This window comes from Physeter macrocephalus, chromosome 12 (genome assembly GCF_002837175.3).
Source record: "Physeter macrocephalus isolate SW-GA chromosome 12, ASM283717v5, whole genome shotgun sequence".
Taxonomy (NCBI): Eukaryota; Metazoa; Chordata; class Mammalia; order Artiodactyla; family Physeteridae; genus Physeter; species Physeter macrocephalus.
This window is the reverse complement of record NC_041225.1, coordinates 16881299-16906572: the sequence shown is the minus strand read 5'-3', so window position 1 is coordinate 16906572 and position 25274 is coordinate 16881299. Positions and strand designations below refer to the sequence as shown.

Genomic DNA, 25274 nt, shown 5'->3' with positions numbered 1-25274 from the left:
CACTTCTCCGTGAGTAAAGCCCACGTGAAAAAGCACAGCTGGTGCAACCACGCCTGGTAGTTCCCGGCCCTTTCCTGGCGAAGGGAGGGGTGGGGGACCTACACGTGGACACCTCAGAAGGCAAAGCCAGCTCTTTAGGTGTTGTGATCTTTCCGCATTCTGTAGATCTTTTGATATTTCTTCAATGTCTTAGAACTCCAAAGATTAACAGATACTTTAAAAAAATTATCCGCGTTTACCTTCTAAGAAGAAATAAACAGAAAACGAAGGTAAGGAGAAGAGAGCATTTATAAGACAATTTGGAAATATCAACAAATTTTTAAAATACTCCTACTGTTTGACCCAGCAACTTTCCTTCTAATAATTTAGTGGGTGCAGAAATGGGCCACAAGCGGGTGTGTGTGTGTGTGTGTGTTTATGTGTGTAACTATATAGGACTTTTTTTAGTTGTCACCTATCAGGGTGTGTTTGTATACATTTTAATCAGTATGTGTTACCTGTGTATCAGAAAACCACTTAGGGAGACGACAGGGGGTCACACACGGAGGCTCACACGACCCCAGCCCAGGCGCCCAGCAACTTTCCTTCTAATAATTTAGTGCAGAAAGAAATGGGCCACAAGCGGGTGTGTGTGTGTGTGTGTATGTGTGTAACTATATAGGACTTTTTTTAGTTGTCACCTATCAGGGTGTGTTTGTATACATTTTAATCAGTATGTGTTACCTGTGTATCAGAAAACCACTTAGGGAGACGACAGGGGGTCACACACGGAGGCTCACACGACCCCAGCCCAGGCGGCTCACCGTAGGTGCTCAGCAAGCTCTCAAACTGGGCGAGCAGCCCGATGGTGTAGAGCTGCCGCAAGAAGCCGTCGTCGTGCAGGCAGTTCCTCAGCTTGATGATGAAGCCACAGATGAGCGCGGTCAGCTGCAGGGGACAGACACCGCCTCACCTCGCGCCTGGCCCGCCCCGCTTCCTCCACCCACGCTGCTCTGCCGGCAGCGGCCCCTCGCCCTCGGGGCCTGGGTCCAGGAGCGCAGAGGCCACGGGAGGGCTCGCTTCCAAAGGTCCGTCTGGTTTTGGTTCAGCTTCCTACCCGACCTTAGGGTCACTCCTGGGCCAGAACCTTCTGGAAGCCCAGAATTATTTCCCCACGGTCAAGGGAAAGGCCTCTATGCCTAAAGATCCAGATCGGCGCCGGCTGGAAAGCGGGGTGCTCACGACGAGGGGCAGGAGTGGAGAACAGGTCCCTCCGCAAGTCTCCTGGGCAGAGGCGTCCCATGCACACCCCCGGCCTCGCGGGGACAGGAAGCCTCACAGAACCCACCGAGCCTCTGCCGCGGTTCACTCTGCTAATCGGATTTTACCGCAACTGAAAACTGGCAATGCTCATTTAAGCTCTTCCCTCCTCTGAAGGGAAATCGAAATCACCAGAATAGAGTTGTGCCTGAGCAGGCCTAACACCTGCTGCTTCATAAACCAGAAAAGAGACCGCGCGTCCTCCCTCAATGAACTCCTCTGCAGGGAAGAACAAAGGTGGCACCAGGGCCGGTGTGACGCCAGGCTCCTCGGGGCGGGTTCCCAGGGAGCAGGTGTGAAGCCGGACCGTCCTGAGCACCTGCGATCCAGCAGCTCCCCTCCCCCTCCCTCCACGGCCGACACCCAGGCCTCAGGCCACACGGGCAAAGCCACAGGCGGGAGGGCACAGCGCCACGCTGGTTTCCTCAACTGGCACGAGAGGGACAGGTTCACCTACCGTCTGGCAGAAGACCACGTCGCGGCGGTACTGCAGGCTCAGGAAGGTGGCGATGGTGGGCGCGCTGTCCTGCATGAGCAGGAAGACCATCGCCTTCTTGGCCTTGTCGCTCATCATGGCCACGCAGTCCGTGAGGGTGGTCAGCAGGGGGTACAGGGCCTCGCTCCACTCACCTGGCACGAGGGGCGGTCGGCTCAGAAGGCGGCGCTTCGAAGGCCCCCGGCCCCCAGTCCCGCACCGGCCCTGCCACCCCGCCTGCCCCTCCCGCCTCCGCACGGCCCAGAAGTGGCGCCAAGTTCAGCCCCGGTCTCTGCCCTCCTAGCCTGCAGCTTCTCCAGCAAACGCACCGTCAGCCCTCCTCGGGGACCGCCGACACCCCCTCTGGGGACTCTACACACTCACGGCCCCGACTGTTCCTTTCGAGGAAGATGACAGCGAGCTCTGGGAGTCACGGCTCAGCAAGAACACACTGTGTCTGCGGAGGCCAGTGCCTCCCCGGCACCGCCGTCCCTCCCGGGGTACCTGCTGTCGGGCTTCTCTGATCCAGGTGGCGAGGCAGAGCCCCGGGCTTCCGGAGCAAGGCCAACCCAGCCTGGCCGAGCCTTTGCGCAGCGGGCGCGGGCCGCACCCACGACTGCGGAAGGACCCTCCCCGCGGCCTCCGCAGCCGCAGCCCTCAGTGTCCCCGCCTCCTGCGCTTTCTTCCCCGCTGCCACCTTCCTGGCCGGACTCCCTCTATTCCTGGCTTAGTGGGGTTTTTCTGTTTTGGGAATATAAGGAAACTTTGACCCTGTACCAAAACAACTTTTTAAAAATAGAACCTCAGGGGAGAAAAACAGAGTGAAAGGTATTTTTGGCTTTGGCTCTTTTTGGTCCTTCCTATTTAGAAGACATTTAGAAGAGAAACGACATGCCCCCATCAGTTATATTTTCTTAACAGGCCACCAAGCCCACAAATAGGCACTGGATCATCCACACTGGGTGAGCCCACCCGGAGCGCGGCGAAGGCAGTGGTGTGCGGCCCGGGCAGGGCACCCTCCTAGGATGGGGTGCGGGTCACAGGATGCCCATGGCCGTCGCCCCACTCAGGACAGGCCCTGGCCTCGTGAGCGGTGCAGCTGCTAGGATGGTCAGCTCCGTCTCAGATACACAGAATCTTAAAAAGAGAGTAGGGAGCTGTGGCTCTGCTCTCTCAAACTGTGTGCTTCATGCTTTGTTGAGAAACAAGTTCAGAGAAACGCCTAAAACCTACAAAAGGACTTCCCTGTACTCAGTGTTTGGTCAGCGCAGACTTTCAAGTCTACGGAGCCATTCAAAAGTTGGAAATTATCTAAGTGTATATGCAGACACACTGTACATGGACAAGGATTTCTATCTGTAATGGAAAAAAGCAGGCTTAAATTTAGAAAGTCTACAGCAGAAAGGTCTTAGCAAATAAATCACAGTGACAAAGAACCCTGCATGGAGGAGTGGAAAATGTGAGTCCCAGGCCCCGGCTGCCACTGAGCAGTGGTGGGTGAGCCGTGGGCAGGTGCCCCGACCCTTCAGCCACGGGGGCCCTTCGCGGTAAAATGGGATGACTGTAGTGGATAATATCCACGTCTTTCTTCCTCTAAAATTCTCAGAGACCGTGTTTTTGTTTCTTTGAAGAACTCTGTTGAATCCATGTCAATTATATTCAACAACTGTCAAAAAACCAATGCCAATGGGCATTAAGTTTTAATAGCCAAGTAGTTTGGGGAAAGGTAGGCAGTCAGTAAGACTATTCTTTACCTCAGAAGTAAATGCTCTTAGAGCAAGTGTTGCCAATTTTACTTTCTGTTCCACTTAACATGAATATACATATGGAATTAATATTGCAACTCATGATCATTTTAACCTGAAAATGATCAGAATATACAAGTCATCTTATTTGACTGAGCAAGCCCTCTGCATACAATTTTTTACTCTGCCTACTTCTGTTTAAACAAAATCCACATAAGAATGACTTAGTTTTGCTGCATTCGAGAAAAAAAAAACAACAACAAACCAAACCAAAAAAAGACACTGAAAAAAACTGTAGAATTGGAAGAAAGCTTAAAAAAAGCACTCAGAGTTTGTTCCGGAGAAGAGATGTGGCCCTGGGCGGGAGTTGAGCCTGATGTCCGTCCAGAGAAGGGCTCAGCCGTGTCTGGATGGCTCCGGAGTTCAATGAGAGCATCAACCAGCCCTTACGTCAACACCTGTGAGTGCCTCACTCTCTGTTTTCTCACTTAATCCACAGAGATAGGACTAGTAATACAGGTAAGGAAACAGCCTCAGAGAGGCTAAGTGTCTTCCCAGACACACAAAAAGAATGGCCACTTGTACACACGTCTGACTACGCAGTGAATAGTCGTTGGGGATAATACATTTTGGGTCAACACGAGGGGAAACCAAACTTCAAAACTTCCACACAAAATAAACTTCAGGGACAGTGACAAGATTTCTACCAGAACCTAGTTAAGCACAGGTGACTGGGACGTTAGGGTTGGTGAAGGGGTTTACTCTGCGTCCTACATCGAGAAAGTCTGGCTATGAACAAAACACCAATGACTAAGCAGCATCCTTCGTGGTGGAGCTGATTCCCCTTGTGGGACAAGCTCCTGATCTCACTGCTCACCTGTAACATTCACTGATGGGTGGCCAGTCCAGGACTGTGCTACTTTAGGTAGCTTTGCTTTTGTGTATTTTTTTTTCTTTCTCATTAACAGGGGAGGGAAAGGAGAAAGTAGGGAGAGAGAGAGAGAGAGAGAAAATGGCGTGTGTTCTAACTCAGACTAAATAGAGCTCTGTGGGAAAAGCTAAAGGAACTCTTGGCAGGGGACCTTTTAGTCCATCTGACATCAACTGTGGACAGGCCACCAAAGCTTCTGGAAGTGACAGAGCTCACAGAAGACGAGGAGAGCTGTACAAGCCAGGCTGCCTGAGTACCCGCTAGGCCTCCCCTCAGCTCTACAAACTGCAGGGCACGCGGAGCCAAGGAAAGCCCCGAGCTGCCTCGGGCCAGGGTCATGAGGCTGCCACCCCCTTTCCTGGCCTTAACTGCTGGGGACGGTCACCGCCACGGGGCTCGGGGGAGACAGCGCAGCGAGAAGGCACCGACCTGTCCTGCAGGTAAGCTGGGGGCCTGGGAACCCAGAGGCAGCTGGAAGGAGGAGCAGGCCCAGGCCGGGGGAGGTGCTGGTGGGGGTGGGCGGGGAACTGGGGCTGGAGACCTGCTTGAGGCCAAACTAACGTTTCTGGAGAGAGAGACTGAGGGGCTGAAAGCAAACTGGGGGGGTTATGAGGTGCCCAATCAGATCACCCACTGATGAGCAAATGGGGTTCGGGAGTCAGGGCCGTGAGCGGAGCTGAATCTCCCAGTGCCGTGTGATGAGAGGACGCTCTGAGAGCTGACGGGAATGGTGCGGTAAATCCCACAATCGCAGCTGGCTGCACCCTAGACGTAAGGCAGGTGGCCTGCTATGTCATATTTACATGCAGTCAGGGGGCGGGACGTAATCCTTAGGCTGACTGGGTAGCTGTTTTGTGGAGTGTAAGGGGAAAAAGACCACAACACCGTATTTGGGGGTCTCGTGCTCCCTCTGGGAAAACCGCAAGCCACATCCAGGAAATTCGGTATGAACTAGAGCAGGGGTCGGCACATTTCTTCTGTAAAGGACTAGACAGTAAACATTTTAGGCTTTGAAGGCCACAGGGTCTCTGTTGCAACTACTGGACTCTGGCACTGCCCCAAAGCAGCCATGGACGGAGCGTGAACGAATGGGCGTGACTTATTTCCAGGAAAACGGTATTTACAAGAGCAGGCGGTGGACAGGATTCGCTCGGAGCAGTGGTTTGCCGACCCCGGAATAGAGTCACAGACACTGATTTCTACATGAAAATGCAGTCAAAGAGATTCCATTTCTAGCACTAACTCCACCTGAAGCCCACAGCAGTGCCTGACAGGAAGTCTAAGGCTGCAGCCAGACTCAGAAGAGAGGATGCTGTGTGATTAGCATGCCACAGCGTCTGGACGGCTACCTCTTATCTGCCTCCCCCTCCACGGGATGCTCGCAAGCTCAGGTGAAATCACAGGAAGCATCATGTACCATCATGTACCTCTCTTAACCAGGCCACCCACTTCAGGAAGCCTAATGCGCTCGTGGGCGCTAACCGTCTGAAAAGGGTTTAGGACGGGAAAGTGACAAAAACGCACGTGGTAGCCCGCTTCTGGCCACAATACCAGCCCGACTGGCCCCTCACCAAACCTAAGAAAAGTTGCCACATCCCTCACAATGAGGAAACTCCTAAAATGTTTTCCTAACTCTGGGAGTACAAGGTAACCTTTGACAGTTTAGCTACAAACACGCCCTGAATGTTAAGAAGACATCTGCAGAAGCCTTGAACGGAAACCACGTACCTGGGCTGGACTCTTCAGGAGGGGGACTGCAATCTGCACAGAAATGGAGGGTGACATGGATGATTAAGGAGCGGCACACGGTTCAAACACGAGCAACTCAACGCTGAGAGCAACTGCAGCAGCTGCTGGCGGTAAGCTGGCTAAACTGAGCCTCGGAGAAGAGGCCGGGGGCCTGCCTGCCTCTTCCCCAGGAGCCACGTGAAGGTGGTCGGGCCGCCTGGAGCTCACTGCCCGATCCACCGGTGTCAGCATTCATGTTGCTGTTACTTCAACATGACATGCTCTTCGGGGAGAGCAGGTTAACGTGTCACAATGAGATAAAGCCCCCACGTCCATCCCATTCCATGTGCGGGAGCCCACGCTGGCTCACGACATCTGGAAGCAAACTTGCAGTGAGAGAGACTGACCAGTAAATCGAGCGTGCAGCTCAGAGCCCACTGCCCTGACTGACTCTGGAGCCCGGGCTAAAGGTCGGCTGCTGAGATCCAAAAGGTTAGGGTCCAGTCATGAAACCCATATACCAAACACATGCATGCCAATCTTTACGATGTTTAAGCCAAATACAAAACGTTTATGATTGAGGGAAGTCTAGAAGTGGAACATTCCTCCAGATCCCTCAAAGAATACCAAGTTTAACTCAATTTCACCTACACTGAGTCACATCGGGAAGTACTCATTTCAAGTTCTCTTCTCCCTTAAAAACTCTAAAATTCCTGGTTAACTGGCTGTGCCACCTGAAACAAACAAGTTTGAAAAGGGATCGTTTGGGCTAAAAGCTTGTTTTATTTTATGTCTGAACTTTTCAGTTCAAAGAATGTTTTAGGATCCTGAAACAGGTAGTTTCAGATCCTCAAGAATAACTAGAACCAGCTGAACGGAGACTTTGACAACCTGGATTGTCCAGAAGGGTGGTGGCAGGGACCTTCTCTCTAATCGTCTTTGGCAATGACGTCTTAAACTGGCCAACGGGACAGAAAACAGAGCAAAATTAAAGGCCTCTGTATGCTGAAGACCTCAGTGTCTTCATGAGCTCAAATACCCTGAGACTGCCCACTTCACAAAGGGGGAGACCACCGTGGGGTGTGTGAGGCACAGCGGCGACTGTTCAACATCTGTCTGGCCAAAATCAGAATTACCCCGGGCCTTGGAAGAATACAGATTTCTGTCTCTCCGTAACCCTTCCTCCAAGATCCCGAGTCTCTATGAGGAGAAGGGTCTAGAAGCCTGTTTTCTTGATCTGCAGTGATCCCAAACTGCTGGGCTGGGACCATGCCTGAGAAGGGATCAGGGGTTAAACCCACTGCGTAGACTCATCTTTCAGTCAAACGGGAGAGAGGGATCTCCTCTTAGATCACAGAGGCCCTTGAGATTTGATGGCCACTGTGGACTGCTCCACACACATGCAGATTTTAGCACACGATCTCAGGGGTACGTGGACCTGGGGTGCAACCCGTAGATCTCAGGTTAAGAGAAACCTGGTCCAGGGTTTGAAGGACTCTTCGGGGATGAGGAGAGCAGGAGAGAGTGTGGGGGAGGTGATGGAAGTCATCAAATCCTGACAGTTTGCAGATGGGTCACTGGGTGGAAAACCAGGAGGAGAGGGAGGCTCACGGAGCCTCTGCGGTCCCCGCTGCGGGGACCGGTCAGTGGGTCCTGCGGAGCCCTGAGCCCAGGGGGGGCGGAGGCAGGGCGACTCCTTGATGAAAGATGAGAACCAAGGACCCAGGACAGGGTAGAGAATTGGAATGAAAAGAGAGAACGCCTTACAAAGAGGCATGGAGTTGTTCACAGGCAATAAATACGCTGGTGTGAACACAACCCGCTCATTAGGCCGAAACGAGTGCCCCAGGAACTTGGAAGGGCATATTGGGAGTCACGACAGAGCCCCGCTCTGGTCCACAGTCTGGTTTTTCCCGATCCTCCTGATCATGCCGAGGTCTGAACGGCTTCCCGGCTGTGCTCAGATTTTTAAATTAAGGATCACGTGCAGGTAATTTAGAGGCATATGGTTTCATAAGTTTCTTTTGAGCGCTGATCAGCAGAGTCAGACTCTCTCAAACGCTTCCTACTCCCATGAGCACAACAGAGCTGATCTGTACGGCACACACAGGTACAAGTCAAGCCCTAAATATCATAACTAAATGCTCCTTTAAATAACTTTAAAACTGCACTTAAATTTGTCTGTATATTTGAACAATACGGGACGTGCCTAGAAAAAGAGGACATTTAAGTTATGAATACAACAGTATATCCAGTGAAATGAACTATCTCCTGCATTTAAAAAAATCCAATCAGTAACTTTTTTTAAATCCGCAGAAAAATGCTTAAATTGCAAGCAAGACAATATTAAAGAGAAACGAGCAATGAACTTTCAGACATTTTTTTAAAGAAACACAATTTACAGTAAAAAAATGAGAGCACGAACAAAGACAAAACAGTTCCATGAACCAAACACAGGTTTGGGGAACTGAAAGTTGAACCCCTCACAGATGGCAGAGTGGAGGACGCAGACACCGGGGAAACACAGGCTCAAGTGAGAGCACACCCTGGGGACAGACTGCAGGCGGACTGGAGGGGGAGGGCATTTGACAAACCAAAGGAGGATTTACCAAGAGGCTCCGACAGGGGAGCGAGACCCTGCCTTGAATGAAAGCTGCGCGATTCAGAAATGCCAAGTCCCACCGCCAGCGGCCCATCCCTGGCCCAGCTGGGCCTGAACCCGCCCAAAGCGGGGCAAGGAGGTGGCCGCAGCAGCTGGGTCTCAGCTGCCTGGCGCACAACCCCACCAGCTCTTACGGGGAAAGGCCAGAGCTGCAGGGACCAGGGACCCGTGGGTTCAGATGGCACATGGCCCCCAGCTGTAAGGCAACAGCAGGGCAGAGTGTCTGGTCATGCCCTGTGTCTCCGCAGGCAGCAGGCTGTTTCTGAAGTGTGCCGCTTCATGCCAGCGTCCTGTCGTCTACCGAGAGCCCCACCTTGGAGGCGGCGCCGAACAGAGGAACCTAACTGGCCCCCCCAGACGTAGGAGTGGGGCCAACCCTCTGACCGAGTTACGAGCAAGGCCCAGGGCAGCAGGCCTCTGCCGAATAAAAGCGCGCCCAGCCAGTGACAACCAGCCTTTCCAGACGAGTCCACTGGGGCTGCCACCAGCTCTCATCCAGAGAGAGCCGCACGCCTCACCTTTTCCTTGATGCCTGATGCAGTAAGCAATCTCACGAGAAAGGCATCTACCGTTCGGCCTCCTTCGGGTTCCCAGACTGGCTGACAAACCAGAGAAGCCCAGGAGCCTGACCCTCCCGGATGCGGCAGCGTGAGCCGGCAGGGCCCTGAGGTCCGGGCTTCGCCAGGCCTGCAGGCTCACACGCGGCCCCGCAGCCGTGAAGGCTCGGGGAGCTCCCACCCCCACTGCTCTGGGTGCCGCGACACCCCCCTGCTGAGAGGCCTCCCTGCAGTCTGCGTGGCGGGTGTGGAGTTAGAGACACACACGGACACACGGACAGCGCTCGAGGTGGCGGTGGGAAGCGGGGTGCGTACGCACGTGTGGTCGGGTGAGGGCGGCATGCGGTGGGGGGGTGTGGCGAGGGGGGGGCGTCGCAGAGGGGGTCCTCCGGTCGGATCCAGTAGGCCTGGCTGCCCCGGTTACCTTTCCTTCCCACGCAGCTGCCAGCGCCGGGGAGGCTGTGGTCGCAGCCCTCGCCCTGCAGGCGCTCCCGCTGCAGCAGCTTGTCCGCCCGCTGGATGATGCACTCCAGGCTCTTGTCCACATTCAGCCACACCTTCTCCTGGCGGACCCAAAGGGTGCGGGGTCAGCTCTCCCAGCAGGAGACACGGGGCAGAAAGCAGAGCCCACCCCCGCACCGACCCTCACCCCGGGCGCCGTGCCCACTGAGACCCCGCCAGACGCAGAGAGGGCGAGACAATTTGGAATCCCCCATTAAAGCTGCATCTGCTTTTCCGAAGACAAGTCCATGTCCCGTGGGCGTCAGTTTCAAAGTTTGGGGGATGTCTGCTGGTCGCTGTCCTGGAGGCCACTGTGGGCACAAGGGCCACGGGACCACCCTCATCCCCTCCTCCCCACCCCCCCCGCCGCAGACCTCGGACAAACACCGCAGGAGACTGAGGTCTTCTGGATGCAGGCGGGGGGGGCCCTGCAGAAACCCAGGCAGCACTCAGGACGCCGGGGCAGGCCTGGGGGAGTGCGCCGCTGCCGCCAGTAATCCGGTGCCCCCAGGACGACACGGCCAAAGAACAGTCCCGGCAAATGACAAACACGAGTCCGTGACGTGTCACTCCCTCAAGGGGCAGACCCTGCTCTCAGAGCCCACCCTGCGGAAGCAACATCGTGACGGGATGTCAGGGCGGCGTCTCCCAAACCCTCACCAAGCTGCCCAGCACCTCAGCTCCCACATCTCCAGAAAGACGTGGCCCCGCAAGGGCTGACGGCCAGCGGAGGCCGAGGACGCAGGGCCCGGGCTGGGCCCAACACCCGCGAGGGAGCGAGGCCTCGCGTTTTCCAGGCCAGCTCGGCGGCAGGGTGACGGGCGGGGACGGCAGACTCACCCACTCCTCCTCGTGCCAGTCCACCTGCAGAGAAGACCGGCTGTTCCTGCCCGACCACCTGGCCATGAGCGTGTCCTGGTCGTTCCTCAGCATCACCTGCTCCTCCTCAGTGGAGGTGGGCGAAGCCTTGGAGGCGATGTAGTCGGGCCGGGCCGCGTTCAGCCCGTGGATGGAGGTGGCCAGCAGCTTGCAGTCGCACACGGTGACCAGCTGCCGGGTCTGCAGGGACACACGCACGCCTGGCCGCTGAGCACCCAGGTGGGGCTGCGGGGCCCGGCCTCTCTGAGCGCCCAGCCCGCACCCCCCCCCCCTGCCCTCCTGCACGATGCCAACACCCCAGGAGCTGCAGCCCTCGGGATGTCCAAGGTTAAAGGCTGCCGCACGACAGGCCCGGCTGAATCTCAGCAAGAATTTCCCACAGAAGCCTGGAGAACGCAAGGAGGACGACAGGGAGGCCAAGAAGCCTCTGACATTCCTGGACCCCGGCCAGCCTCTGAGCCTGACATGGCTGGAGGAGGGGCCCAGGGTGAGCCCAGAGCCAGCCTTCACTGGCTTCCCGGGCTGTCCCTCCATCCCAGGGCACAGGCCTCACTTCAGCTTAACCACTGAAGTCTCAGGTTTCACATCTAACACCCGAAGCCCCGGGTAGCGGGATTCCTGGCACAGCACTTGCGGTTCTGGGGAATTCTGCACGCAGCAGCGGCTCTGTGGCTCAGAATTTGACGTCTGACAACGTCACCTTTATTTTCTGAGTGGATTTACTCCCTGGCTCTCAGTCTTTTTACTGGGCAAACACATAGGAAGGATACAAGACATTCAGACGGGGAAAAGCAGCTCATCCCAGTGAAGCAGGTGTGTGACCAGAATCTTTGTGTGCACGTGTGTGTGCTTGTGGGCACGTGTGTGTTTGGCGGAGGCACGTATGTTGAGAGAGACATTGAGTCATGTGAAAAAGCATCGTCCATCAATTTTTAATCAGGACCAGATGACAGTTAATTACAAGCTGGTTTGTGGACTATATATAAGCCAATGAAATTATACTGTTCTTATATTATGCGTGTATAATAATTCAGTTTCTTTTTTTTGAACTGTTAAGTACAACAGAAATGTGGCCCAAAATGTGCTGAGAAGGCAGTCCCTAAGGAAGCAGAGGAACTGTCCCAGCTTCAACAAGACCTCTGTGTGCTCCCTGGAAAGCCAAGTGCATGAAGCCACAGCTGAGGCTCCTGAGCTCCGGGCTCTGTCACGGGTCTGCCCCCATCCAGCTCTGTGACCATGGGCCAGTCACCAACCCCCGCCCCAGGCCTTTGTGGGAACAGGATCTGAAGTCAAACCTTCAAGGTCATCCCAATGTCACCATTTGTGTGGACAGCTCTAGGCACACATGAGGTGTCCAGGGGTTTTCAGAAACCCAAGGGACCCCCACGCACCTGCAGCAGGGTAGCAGCCTCTCCTACCTTGTCTGCTAAGATGGCGAGTGTTCTTTCGAGGCCAGTGGCAGACCTGTCCTTGGCTGCCCTCGAGAGCCGCTCTGCATAGTAACTCACTTGGGTTTTCAGGGTGTTGATCTGGGCAATGATCTCCTTGGCTCTGACAATGTCCTGTGGTATGTAGATGATGGACTGGCAGCTGGATGACGTACTAAAAAGGATGAGAACAGCTTCTAAGGGGTTCTTCTCGAATCGATGGGGATAGTAGCACCTCCCCACCCCTGCCCACAACCAACACGAGGTGAAGCCTCCTGTTATTCAGGGGTGTTTCCTAGGCTAGTCTAGTTGTTGATGGACAAGAGGAAATCTCAGGAGATCCACTGTCTGTACAGTAGAGGCTTGAAATGTTAAAATACAATTAAGTCTTTTATCCATATTTGCATGTATCTGTATTTTTTACTGTGTTTCTACCTGTGTGTACAGATGCTGAACCCAGCAGTTACCTGGATGCTCCTAATCTTTCACCTAAGAACCTCTTCTGTCAGTTTTTAAGCAGTGCCTGAGTGGAGACCTGCTGACACCAGCGTGGCTCACACCGCAGTGAAGGGAGACTGCAGTAGGGGCTGGACTTTGCCAAAAGAAACCTGTCTTTTCATTTGGCCAGTCAGGACTTCAAACTTTCTGCGCACAGACCCACACCCTCCCCCTCCCTCGTGTGTCTACCCCAGCAAGTCCCCAGAAAACTGGGCTTCCATCCTCTCTGCCCTGCTCTGGGACTCCCCTGCTTAAAAAGTAACGTTCCATCAGATGAAGGGGGGCATGGAGAACATGCCGGACTGGAGGCTGGGCCTGGACGCCTCCCTGGCTTTGAAAACCAGTCCTTCCCTCGTCCCCCACTCCCTGCCACCGAGCAGCATGTGCATCTTGGGATGTGATGTCAACGGTACTGCCCGGCACAAACACCAGCCTCTGGGGATCCAACTCCAAGTCCCTGGCTTCGTGGGACCTTCTAGATGGGGACGGTAAATTGCATGTCTCTTAGCTAAGATCCCCAATCAACCCAATATTATACGTTTATTTTTCAGACCACCTGAGGAAGCTGAGGGAAACAGGGAGAAGTATAAGGCAGTCATCCTTCATGTAAGGAGGGGCCCTGACTGGTCCCCCTGAAGAGCTGCCCTTTGAGTTTAGGGGAGGAGGGAGGACCACACCCTCCACTGCTGCCCCTGGAGGTGAGGGTCACACGGTAGGACTGAGCCCTTTCCCTGTTGGGCTCTTTCCAGGGTAACCCGAGGCTGGGTCACCAACAAACCGCCCTGCCCATTCCCCTGACTATGGGGTAAACATGCAAAAACAAAAACCGAAGCACCCCAGAAAAAACAACACCCCAAGCCCAGACACCACAGTGAAAAACGATGGAGTTGCCAGAAGCCCATGCAGCAGGCTGCGGTCAAGCCTGCACAGCACGAGGTGCACACGCTGCTTTCCAATCTGCAATCACTGCCAAATGAATAGCTGCCATTTAAGACAATTGAGTCTTAGGAATACAATCTCGAAACAGGATTTTTAAAATTTATTCTTCCCAGGAGCCAATATTTAGAGAACACACGTAACGTGTGCTGCACATACACGTACACGTGTGTATGGACATGGGTGTGTTCCCTTCAGCAAATACAAAGCCTCTGACAAGCGGGACAGAAAGCATCACCCCACTCACTGTGTGTTCCCACAGATCCTGTTAGTAACGCGGGAAGAACGTGGCAGGAGTGAGAAAGGATACAGTTCAAAGAGCTGCTGTTCACGGATGACCGTGAACACACGAGCGTGGGAGCCTAACCACAGGCTTAAACTGGGGCAGCTGCAGAGCCTCAGCCATGGAGGGGGGGGGGTGTCCTCGTGTCCAGCGCCCCGGCATCTCCAGCAGCACCCGCCCAGCCATGGCCCCTGAGCTGCTCCAGCTCCACGACGGCAGCAGTTCTGAGGGCTACGGGTGCCTCACAAGCCCCAGTGCGGAGCCCCTGTTCTGGGCCGGGGCAAGCGCCCCAGGCGAGTCTGGGGAGGCCTGGAACAGCAGTGGGGACCCCAGGCAGCAGGCATGGTGGTTTCTGGCTGCTATCTCATTGTGGGTGGAAAAAGTCACTTGGTTGTATTAATTCTTGGTTTGCCCTCCAGGGATAAAACTGGCCCTAGTAATACTGTTTTACAAATCTCCATTAACTATTAAATACCATAAAAATGTAAGCTGGCTTCATTCCTACAAGATGTGAAGGGAAACTGAAAACTGAAAAGCCACAGGTTCTTGTAAAAGAAGCCAGGAAGGGAATCCCAAATGCACCAGTGGGTTGACTTGAAATCCCAGCACCTGGGGACCTGCCAGGCCTGGGCTCCTCATATCCTGGAGGAACAAAACTGGGTCTTGGCTTCGAGCAAGCACAGCAATGAACTGCTCCCAGACTGGGAGGGTTTGACACAGCAGACTGGAGATGGGCTATTTATTATCACAGCACATTGCAGTTGGAAGGAGAATTCTGTCTATGAGGCTACAACTAGGAGCCCACGGGGGCACGGAGGGGGAAGCACCTCAGAGGAGGGGACAGTCTTTCTCTGCACGAGAGCAAGACCCAAACACACACTCTCCACAGACAGAAAACTCACCAACACTCCTCAAAACTGCTAAAGAAAAGAACCAAAACGAAATATTAGCAGCTTGTTAGCAAACAGCAAATGCAAAACAAAAATTAAAAAAACAAGTTCTCTTTTGTCAAAATTCTGGAGATCATTTGTCGAGGCCCCGACTACAGGGACGATTAAACTCAGGAGCCCAGCATGCTCATTGGTGAGAGCAACGTCTGCGCATGTGCTCGAGCCCCAGGGAGACGTCCCATGCGGGCGAGTTAACACCTGCGCCGAAAGGAGGGCTCCCCTGGTGCAAACCATTCCTGCAGGTGGTTTTATGACATCAGTAGGACATTAAATAAAAATATATATAGTAGAAAAATGCTATAGAAGCACTTAGGGAGCAAGAGGTACTGAAGTTAACATGCCAAATACTTAGGTATCAACACCCCAACCTTCCTGGGACAGGGACAGCCCTCTTGAGCGGCTTTCTCCTCCGGGGCCTCCACGCCAGCCTCAGGTCACACACTCGCACCTCCACGCGGCCACGTGCAATGCTGCGACAGACACGCGGCTGGCTGTGCAGAGCGTGGTGGCACAGGAAGCTCGCCTTTGTCCTAATTCCCAGAGGATCACCGGGTCGGTGAATCCTCGGGGGGGCGGGGATCTGGTGGCCTGGCTTGTCTGCCAAGGGAGGAGCCCTTGGTGGGGACGAATCAAGGTCGAGGAGGCTGCCAGGGGCCTCCCAGAGATGCCGCCCAGCCCTGCGCTTAGCTCTGACCCGACTCCCCAGCTGCTCTCCGCCAGCCTGCTCGCCCCTCGGCCCACGACCGCTGCACCTGACCTTTCTTCCCAAGCGGTGCAGTCCGAGGTCACCTTACTCAAGCCCTGTCCTGACTCCCGCCCTGGGGCCTGAGGCTCCGGCCGACGCTAAGCCTCCTCCGACTGCCCCGCAGGTCCTCCCTGAGGCTGGCGGGCCTCGGCGTCACCGTCCTCAAAGCACTCGGCTCCGGGCCCTCGAGCCCACGTTCCGCGCAGACTGCCCCGTCACGGCCCCAGCTTGCTCCTTCTCTGCAGGCCCACCTTCTTCTCCGGGCCTCGCCGCCCCGTCTCCTCCAGAACCTCGCTCCATCGGTGTCCTCTGCCGTCTCCCCTCACTTGCCTTCATCTCTCCTATCAGCCTGAGCACAGGCTCGTCTCGGTCACCTTCTGCGAGCCTGAGGCCTTCACGCTGCTCCTCCACCTCACGGTCCGAGGAGCCCAGGGCATCGGCTACACGCATGGCGTCCACTTTCTACACCCGCGCCCCCTGCTCACGGTAAGTCTGGCGCGTGACGCTCGGGAAGATCACCCACGCCTCGCGGCGTCCAGCACAACAGCTCGGTTTAGCGCTCTCTCCCGTCCCCTCTGATCCACAGCACACCCTGCACCCTCCGCTCGCCGGTTTCCAGCAGGCTCCAAGCGCTGGTGCTGACTTTGCCCCAGGGCCAGGCCCAGACCCGTCAGCTCTGCGTCACCAACTCTGCCGCCTGCGCCCGCCCGGCCCCTCCCCTCAGCTCCTGCCCGCAAGGCCCCGCCCCTCACCGCGTGTGCTCCGCAAGGCCCGCCCCGCCCCGCCCACCTCCCAAGTTCCGGCTTATCGTGGTCAACTCCGTGCAGCCCCTTGAGCCTTTCTGACACTGGGAATGTTGCCCGCCAGCATCCTCCAGGAGAGGAAACGACCTCTCCCGGGCTTCACGCTTTGTGACCTTCAACTGACCGACCGGGGCCTGTAAAGGGCAGCCGAGCCCCAGCATCCAGGAGGGCCGCCGCCTGGGGCACCGCTCTCCAGGTGCCTTTCCATCTGCTGTCATCTTACAGGGACAGGACCACAGCTCGGGTGCCTCATCACCCACCCAGCTCAGTCACACACACAGAGCAGCACAGGGCCCCGTTAGGCAGCTCCTCCCGCCCCGCAAAAGCAGATCGGAGGCTGGATGTTTCTGTGGTCCCGTTTTGACTTTTTTTTTTTTTTTAGACCTAGGAAGCGTCAGACGGCAGTACAAGGACGATGACAAACACCCTCCAAGAACTTACTGTTTCTTGGTCTCTTCAAATTTGTGCAGCTTTTTGCGGAGACCTCCTGACTTAAAGCCCTGGCAGTGTGCTGCTGGCGCTCCGATGGTGACGATGTCGTAGTTCTGATCTGAATGACAGAAAGCTCTCCTCCATTACTCTGGGCTCAGGCCTGTGGACGAGCCAGCTACAGGGATACGTACACAACTCTGGGATCCCCCGCCAGCCCACTTCCAAGCAGCCTGTGGTTCCCTCAGTCGCACAGCCCGGGCTGCCCGAGGGCCTCTGGAGCCAAGCACCATCATCTCGGCTACGAGGGTCCTGTCTGTCTCAGCGGACAGTCACACAGGGCAGAGGGCAACTACCCAGCAACACTCAGCTTGCATCCCTCCTTCAGAAGGATGACCTGTGGGCAATTTTCTGCCACAGCAACACAAAGGGAAGCTGGAGGGAGGACAAACGAGAGGAAGGGGACTGAGCTCTCCAGAGAGGCCTCCCGGAGGCCCTTGGGCTGTGCCTCTTTGCCAAGTGCCCAGGAGCAGCACGCACAGGGCAGGCTGGGGCAGATGCGGGGCAGCTCAGGGAGAAAAGAAGTGAGATGTGATCCGGCGAGACGGTTACCTGATCCTCCATCGTCCTGAACTCTCATCCTCTGTATGTGTAAGTTTGTGGGAACAAATTCTAACTTTTTATCTGCTTTCAAACTGCTTGCTTTGAACGAGGGACCTGAGGAATGGAATGTGAGAAAATAAAGATGGTCAGCCCGTATCCCCCATTCATGAACGGTGGGTGGAGAAGGGACAGTTTGAGGGTGCTGCTGCGGGTACGCAGGTGTGTGTCAGCAGTGGCCTCAGAAACTCTGAGCTGCCCGTGAGCACACTTCCTTCCCAGACGATGGAGGTGAAACGCTGAGGGAGAGCAGCTCCCGGCCAGGAGACTGGCTCGGGGTCCTAGGTGGTGAAAGGGGCCTGGTGGATCCACCCTCGGAGGCTCAGGAGCGACGCCGGGCCTTCCCATCAGCAGCTCTTAACCGACAGGTCTGACACAGGGACAGGATTTTGTGCAGCACGATGTCAGCACCACTATAAAAAGCAAGTGGGCCCGTGCCAGGAAGTGCCTGTTCCAGCTGTAGAGCCTGCCGGCATCGGAGATCTAAGAAACCGGTGTGACGGGAGCAGCACTTCTCAATTCTGAAAAGCGATGAGAAGGTCTGCCCATCACCCCAGCTCTATCAAGATGAGCAGACGCTACACAGCATCGATTCTGGCCTCTGGAAAACACGCTAACATGTCCCCTTGTACATCCTGGGATGGGGCTCAGGAGTTTGGATCATGTTTTCTAACAAATATTCACAATCTTATTTCTATAGTTAGAATACTTAACTAATTAAGAACTACTTGCCTAGAAAGAGACTACAAATTACACTAACGATCAGGAGAAATAAACATTCCATCTAGTGAAAAAAGACAAATTTATTTTGCCAGTATGCAAAATGCAGACCAGCCACTGTCTGCTTTGCACTTTGCCACGGGAGATGGTTCTCTAGCCACTGACGGGATAGGCCGTGGACCAGCAGCGCTGGCATCTTGGGAGCCTGTTATAAATGCAGAATCCCAGATCTGCTGTTCACGAGACTCTCTGGAGACTTAGAAGCACACTGACATCTCAGAAGCTCTGCTCTAGAAGAATCATGGTGGGGGGGTTTCAGACTTTCCCAGGTAACAAGCATCCAGCACGGGCAGGTCCCTAAGTCCCTTCAGGCAACCACTGCCATCTGTCTTAGAAATACACTTAGATCTGTTCTTCAGATTCAAACCAAACCCAGAGCAGCAGCATCTTGTCATCACTCCTGTAAACTTGGCTGCTTCTCAGCCAAGTTTAGGAACAGGTTCCTCTGTGCTGTCCCCACATTAAGGGGTTACGATTTTCCTTAAAAGCTGAAATTCTATTATAAAGAGGGGAAGGAGGAAAGAATCTGAAGATAGAGAATAAAGTAATAGAAAACCAAAAAAGTCACTCCATTTGGAACCAAAAGGGAATGAGTTAACTAAGCATAGTCTTCTAAACCTACCCTGAAAATGTTCTGAAAATCAAGTGGCATCTTTCAAGAAGAAAAGATGTGTCTATATTTCACTTTCACTTTTGAGTCTTAAAATGGAGAGCACTCCACTCAAGACAATTCATATGTAAATATGAGGACCGCTAAACAGTTAAACCGGGAAATCTAGAAAACCCTGCCTTGCTTTGTCTCAAGGCAAACGGCCTGCATCCTTTTTGGCCATTTCACTGATGCTAGACCAAGATGAAGACATAAAATGAACCAACAGCCTGTGACTTTGTCTCTCCTGAATTTCATCCTACAGCGGTTGTTTTGGCAGATGATACCATGGAAGGAACTTTCGATGCAATTCACACATTTGTCTTCTCAATTAAGATCTGAAAACTCCATATTTGAGAGAACTCACACCTACATGGGAATCTATTTTTAAAAATCCATTAGAGTGTCTGTCAGTGGGAATATGGGAATGACCCTGGATTCCAGATTTCCAGCTGGGAAAATGAGAGCAGGTGAGCCACGGTGGGGTTGAGAGCGGGCACCCACCTTTGTACTGATGAAGGTCGGTCAGGTTCTCCTGGTAGGTGAGGATGATGGTCTGGTACTGAGTGACGATCTGGCGCCGGAGGCTCTCCCAGCAAGGGGACAGTTCCCCCAGCTCCTCCAGTTCACACACTCTGCAAGCAAGACACACGCATCAGGCCATGGCGCCGGCTCCCTCCCAGCAGAGGCTCAGGAGTCCTGACCAACCAGGAGGACGGATGGATGTGGACGCCTCACGCCCAGAGAAGGCCCTGCGAGTCTGGAGGGGCAGCAGCAGGGCAGGACAGCAGACAGCTCCAAGAGCGGCTGTAAAAAAGGCAGACCACTGACCACGTGGAAACTGCACAGACAGGCTTTTCATAGGAACTCAGTCAAATGTTCAGGGAAAACTAAGTGAAGGAGTGAAGAGGGGAGTGGCTCCACCACGGCACGCTGGCGACCTTGCATGTGTCCAGAGGCCACAGGGGCGTGAAGGCTTGAACTGCAGCCTGAGTCTGACCCTCCCGGAGCAGAGGAGGATTGGAGCCTGAGGGCAACTGCTACAGGCCCTCCCCACCCCTCCATCCCCCTACCCGGGGCTGTCACTGCCTCCTGGATTTTGGGAGGCATGGGGCTTTCTGCCCTCACCAGAGCAGAGCTGCAGAATATAAAGCTGTCTGGCGAGCCGGGCTGCTCAGCAACGGGGGTCCCGTGGCTCCTGCTGTGGCCACCTGGCCCCTTATGTTTCACTGTCATCCTATTCGGGTCCGGGACAAGGACCCTGGGAAGACGGCAACTTTAGCTATCGTTCCCTTTACTATCTGTGTAAGTAATCAGCTGTCTAGATCTAAAAGTGCATAGAGAAGAAGACAAGAAAAAAAAGAATTTGTTATAGCCACAAAAATGAAAGCTGTTTAAGACCTGAAATATAAACTTCTTAGCTCAGCAGGAAATAATAGCTACATAATCAGAATAATGAACACACAAAATGGATTCAAAAAAAAAAAGGATAACCATTTTAGGAAACTTAGGAAACTGGGGGGGAAGTATAAAAGACCTAAAATCCTCTTCATAGGAAATCAGCAGTTAATCTCTGAAATTGATTAATTAAGAGAGTACTCTATACATAAATTTAGAAATATAGCAGAAAACACTAAAACGGCTAAAAGTGGTTGTTTCTTGGGAAGGAGATCAGAAAGTTGAGCATCCCAAGACTTATGTTTTTTGTTAAAAGCCTTTTTGCACTCTTTGGCTTTTTATACTATGCACATTTTCCTCTGGCGGGGGGGAAGCTAATTTTATAGAAGTGTTTAGGAATCTACTAAATTTTCTAAAGTTAAAAACAAATTTAAAAGCTGTGCCATTTTATTATTATGATTATTTCTAATCAACAAGATTAATGTAAAAGAACCCTCGGTGCAGGCAAGGCTGGGTGGGACCGCTGTCCCCGTGGGTTGCTGGCTGAGTGGCCCCACTGGCCTTGGGTCTGCACCCGAGCCTGTCTGCCTCAGCCGCTGCGGGCCCTTCTCTCTCTGTGTCTCTGCCCGTGTCACGTGGCTCCTCCTTGTGCCTCGGGTGTCAGCTTAGTGTCACCGTCTCTCAGAGGCCTGCCCCGACCACCCTCCTCCTTCTCACGGCCCCTTTTAAGTTCCACACACCAGTGACCCGTCTGGGCCGCGTGTGGCCCAAGTTCTGTTCCTGACTGTCCCCCACGGTCCGTCTCGCTCATCAAGCCCCCTGCCTCCCCACCACAGTGAGCAGAGCACTGGCCACGTGGCTGGTGTGAGAAACAACAGAACCCTCTAAACCAACACAATGAATGAATGAACTCTTCCAAGTTATAGCACGCCAAACAGTGGGAAATTATGTGTAACTAAAACTTCAGTGAAACTGAAGATATATAGAAAAGTGGATGGTAGCTATGTAAATATATTACAAATATGGAAAAGCTGAAGGCAAGTTTTAAAAAATTAACTCTATAAAATATACACAGGACTTCCCTGGTGGCACAGTGGTTAAGAATCCGCCTGCCAACGCAGGGGACACGGGTTCAAGCCCTGGTCCGGGAAGATCCCGCCTGCCGCGGAGCAACTAAGCCCGTGTGCCACAACTACTGAGCCCGCGAGCCACAACTACTGAGCCTGTGCTCTAGAGCCCACGTGCCACAACTACTGAAGCCCGTGCGCCTAGAGCCCGTGCTCCGCAACAAGAGAAGCCACTGCAATGAGAAGCCCGCGCACTGCAATGAAGAGAAGCCCTCCACTCGCCGCAACTAGAGAAAGCCCGCGCGCAGCAACAAAGACCCAACGCAGCCAAAAATAAATAAATAAAATAAATTTATATTAAAAAATAAAAAATAAATAAAATATACACATATAGGGGGATAAAGCAGCTCATTGCATTATTCTTCCCATTTTTCTCTAAGTTCAAATTTTTTTTCCAAGATAAAAAAATTAAAACAAAATAGCTGTATTAAAACAGTAGGATCTGGCTGCACGGTTTTCCTTCATGCAGCTTCTGTGCTGCATCTACGATTAACACTGCTCGATGGCAAGGAGCAGAGATGACTCTTAGGCAGACGGGAGACATACTCTGCAGTGCCCGGACCTCCTCTCAGGCTGCTCCCCGCCTCAGGACCAGTGAAGCAGGCCCTGGGCTGAGAGACACAGAGGATCAGCGTCCTGATGGGTCATCCTTAGCCCTCTGGAGCCCGGACCGTAGGAAACCGTGACCCAGGCAGCCACGACCAGAGAGGGACCAGCTAGTCTAACTTTCTCAAGGCCGGAGGGGAGGGGAGGGGAGGGGAGGGGAGGGGAGGGAAGCCCGTGCTCAGCAGGGGCACAGCTGGCGTGTCGGGCACGCCGTCTCGTGACGTCCTCGCACAGGAACCCCGGGGCACAGATGAGCACACCGAGCCCAGGCCGCACAGCAGGCAGGCGGCGGACGCTGGGCGTGCGGCCAGGCCCACCTGATGCCAGTGCGGACCAGCTAGTCTAACTTTCTCAAGGCCGGAGGGGAGGGGAGGGGAGGGGAGGGGAGGGAAGCCCGTGCTCAGCAGGGGCACAGCTGGCGTGTCGGGCACGCCGTCTCGTGACGTCCTCGCACAGGAACCCCGGGGCACAGATGAGCACACCGAGCCCAGGCCGCACAGCAGGCAGGCGGCGGACGCTGGGCGTGCGGCCAGGCCCACCTGATGCCAGTGCTCCACCCGCCCCGTCCACGAGCCTTCCAGATGGGAAGGGGCGGATGACAGGGGCCTCACCTGGCCGCGTCCTCCTCCAGCAGGAGCTTCACGAACTGCCGGGGCACGTGCAGGGACAGCATGCTCTCCGCCATCTGCTCCAGGATCCGCAGGTGGCTGCCCTCGGTGGTCGGGAACCGGTACACGCGGCAGATGGCACCGCCGAACACTGGGGCGGGAGGGGGACGGGCCGCGGTGAGCAGGCGCAGGCCGCCGCGGGGCCCTCCCGCCCGGCGCCCGGCTCTTCTTCCTGTTCATCTCCAGGGAGTCAAAACACTTGCACCCCCACCCACGGAGTGGCCGAGCCCGAACGCCCCTGCCCTGTGACACGCGGTCTCATCACCCCAGACCGTGTCACCGGCTCTGAGGTGCTAGGACTGGGGCGGGGAGGCTGGCGGTCACCGAGCCCGACGCCATCGAGACAGAGCAAGAGGAAGCAGGAGCCCCCTCCCCGGAGGGTCAAGAGGTCCCGACACGCTGCCACAAAGGACGGCACGCCGATGTGCAGAGAGAGGTGACAACGGGCGTGCACAGCCGTGACAATCAGCGGGTGGGGAAGCAGACCACGAACCCGCGTGGACACTCACGAGCGGCAGGAGTACCAAGAGAGGAAGCCGCTTACCCGATTTCAGTAAAGTGTCTTTTCGCAACGAAGCGTATTTGGATCGGATTCCCAAGGCCTCGGTCAAGCTCTCGTCAACGGGCAGAACCATCTAAAAACATGTACAGAAAAGCAAGAGAAAGCTGTGACTCAGACTCCAGAGCACATCGTGTCATAAAAGAACCCTTGAAACTAACATCCACCATCAACTCCACGAGCAACGCACAGCCACAGACAAGCGAGGCCCCACCAGGACACTGAACATACTCCGCCCGCACAATTTTCTAGAAATGCACACCTTTCAACCAAGCCACTTCCCCTTGTCTTTGAGTGTTTTGATGTGTAGGATGAAAGGGCAGTGGTAGATGAGGCCCAGGAGTATTTCCACAGCTGACGTTTCAGGTTTATTTGGGGTAAAATGAGAGATCTCTGTATTTTACAATGACTATTTACCAGCGTTCGGGCTCTGAAATTAGAACTGTTGTCTGAGAGTGTCTGGGTGAGCGGCTGTGCATCAGAGAGGGTGACACGGCGGGCGGGGTGGGGGGGGCACAGGTGTGAGATGGGGCCCAGGCGGCTGCGAGGCAGAGGAGCGTCTGGGAGAGGAGGACCGTAACCAGCCCTCAGGGTGACCCGGGTCTCACTCCACACCCACGAGCCGCCTCTGCCCTCCCGACTGACTGCAGCTCGCACCCTGCAGAGGGGCCGGCGTGGCCTGGAGCAGGGGCAGGGGGCCGCTTCCCTCTACTTGGAGAAGTGCCTGGGGGGACTGGCCCGTCCGGCAGAGCCCGGCCTCCCCCTCCCCACAGCTCACAGGCAAAGTGCGTCGGGACAGGCCTCAACTCCTCACGGAGAGGAGCGAAGTGGTGTGCTCACCCTCCCGTTGACGGTGTCCAGAGACCGGGCCACGGGGGGCCGCTGGTCTGACTTCTCCTCCATCTGCCAGCCCATCACGGTGATGCTGCCCACGCGGTCGCTCTCCGCAGACCTGCAACCGGCAAGGCGCTTCGGTAAACGGCGCCGTGACTGCGCTTCGTTTTCTGCTTCAACACAAAGCTCAGCTTCCTGGATGGTCAAGGGGTCCTGGGGGTGCCAGGATGGGGCCAGCTGGTCGGTCAGGCAGCAGTTACCGTGTGCACAGGCTCCGGGGGAGGCAGGCGAGGAGACGGGGGCACAGAAGAGGGCTGTGTCTGAGAGGGGACGATGCCCCAGAGATGGGTGGCGTGCCCGGTGAGGCCGGGGTCGGGGGTAGCCAACGCCCGCTCGGGAGGCTGGCGCCCATCAGCCCTGGGCTGACCCCACCCCGGAGAGTGATGCGGACACACCTTGGAATCGGGACCGGAGAGCACCTTCTTCTGGCACTAGACCCCTTTTCTGCTCATTCCCACCCCACCCTCAAGCTCTGATTAGCCTCAAGGCCTAGGCCGGGACCCCAAGTAAGCTGAGGTCACCCAGGATTTCCCAAAGCCTCTGAATCCTTCATGGTATAGCTGACACCACTCTAGCCCTGGTCCGCTTTACTGCTAAGACCGCTCAGGGTGGCTGCTGGCTGCCTGGGCCCATCTGATTCATCCAGGGAAGCCCCAGCGAATCCTTGATTCATTCAGACATACCCTGAAGCCTCTGGCTTTTTTATCTAAGCTGTGGGGCTTAGCCAGGTTCTACATTTTTATGTGGTCACATGCATCCACTGACCACTTCCTCTGTGACTCACTCTCACGGTTCTCGTGCCTGGAAAAGCCCCTCCCCAGGCTCTCTGTCCGACGGTCATCTCTAGCTCCTTTTAAAAAGGATGAGGGGGCTTCCCTGGTGGCGCAGTGGTTAAGAATCAATCCGCCTGCCAGTGCAGGGGACACGGGTTCGAGCCGTGGCCTGGGAAGATGCCACATGCCGCGGAGCAACTGAGCCCGTGCGTTACAACTACTGAGCCTGTGCTCTAGAACCTGCAAGCCACAACTACTGAGCCCACGGGCCACAACTACTGAAGCCCACGCGCCTAGAGCCCGTGCTCCTCA

The 25274-nt window shown here is 55.0% G+C and overlaps 1 protein-coding gene across 11 annotated transcripts in view; it reads right to left on the bottom strand.

The window, feature by feature from the left end:
* The window catches only part of INPP4A (inositol polyphosphate-4-phosphatase type I A), a 147981-nt gene that overhangs the window by 37258 nt on the left and 85449 nt on the right, over window positions 1-25274 (bottom strand). For 8 of the 11 annotated variants that reach the window (XR_008618809.1, XR_008618810.1, XR_008618811.1 and 5 more), the window contains 12 exons: window positions 24136-24247; window positions 23281-23371; window positions 22680-22827; window positions 19442-19572; window positions 17461-17565; window positions 16861-16969; window positions 12196-12379; window positions 10739-10957; window positions 9717-9960; window positions 6179-6211; window positions 1757-1929; window positions 804-927 (listed from right to left, as the gene is read on the bottom strand). Coding sequence is in view for 7 of the 11 variants with exons in the window: in XM_028496757.2 (XP_028352558.1) it covers window positions 804-927; window positions 1757-1929; window positions 6179-6211; window positions 9717-9960; window positions 10739-10957; window positions 12196-12379; window positions 16861-16969; window positions 17461-17565; window positions 19442-19572; window positions 22680-22827; window positions 23281-23371; window positions 24136-24247 (1673 nt within the window). In the remaining 4 variants the exon portion in view is untranslated. The remainder of the gene's footprint in view (window positions 1-803; window positions 928-1756; window positions 1930-6178; window positions 6212-9716; window positions 9961-10738; window positions 10958-12195; window positions 12380-16860; window positions 16970-17460; window positions 17566-19441; window positions 19573-22679; window positions 22828-23280; window positions 23372-24135; window positions 24248-25274) is intronic. The other 3 variants (XR_008618812.1, XM_055088916.1, XM_024129886.3) reach the window with 1 other exon arrangement.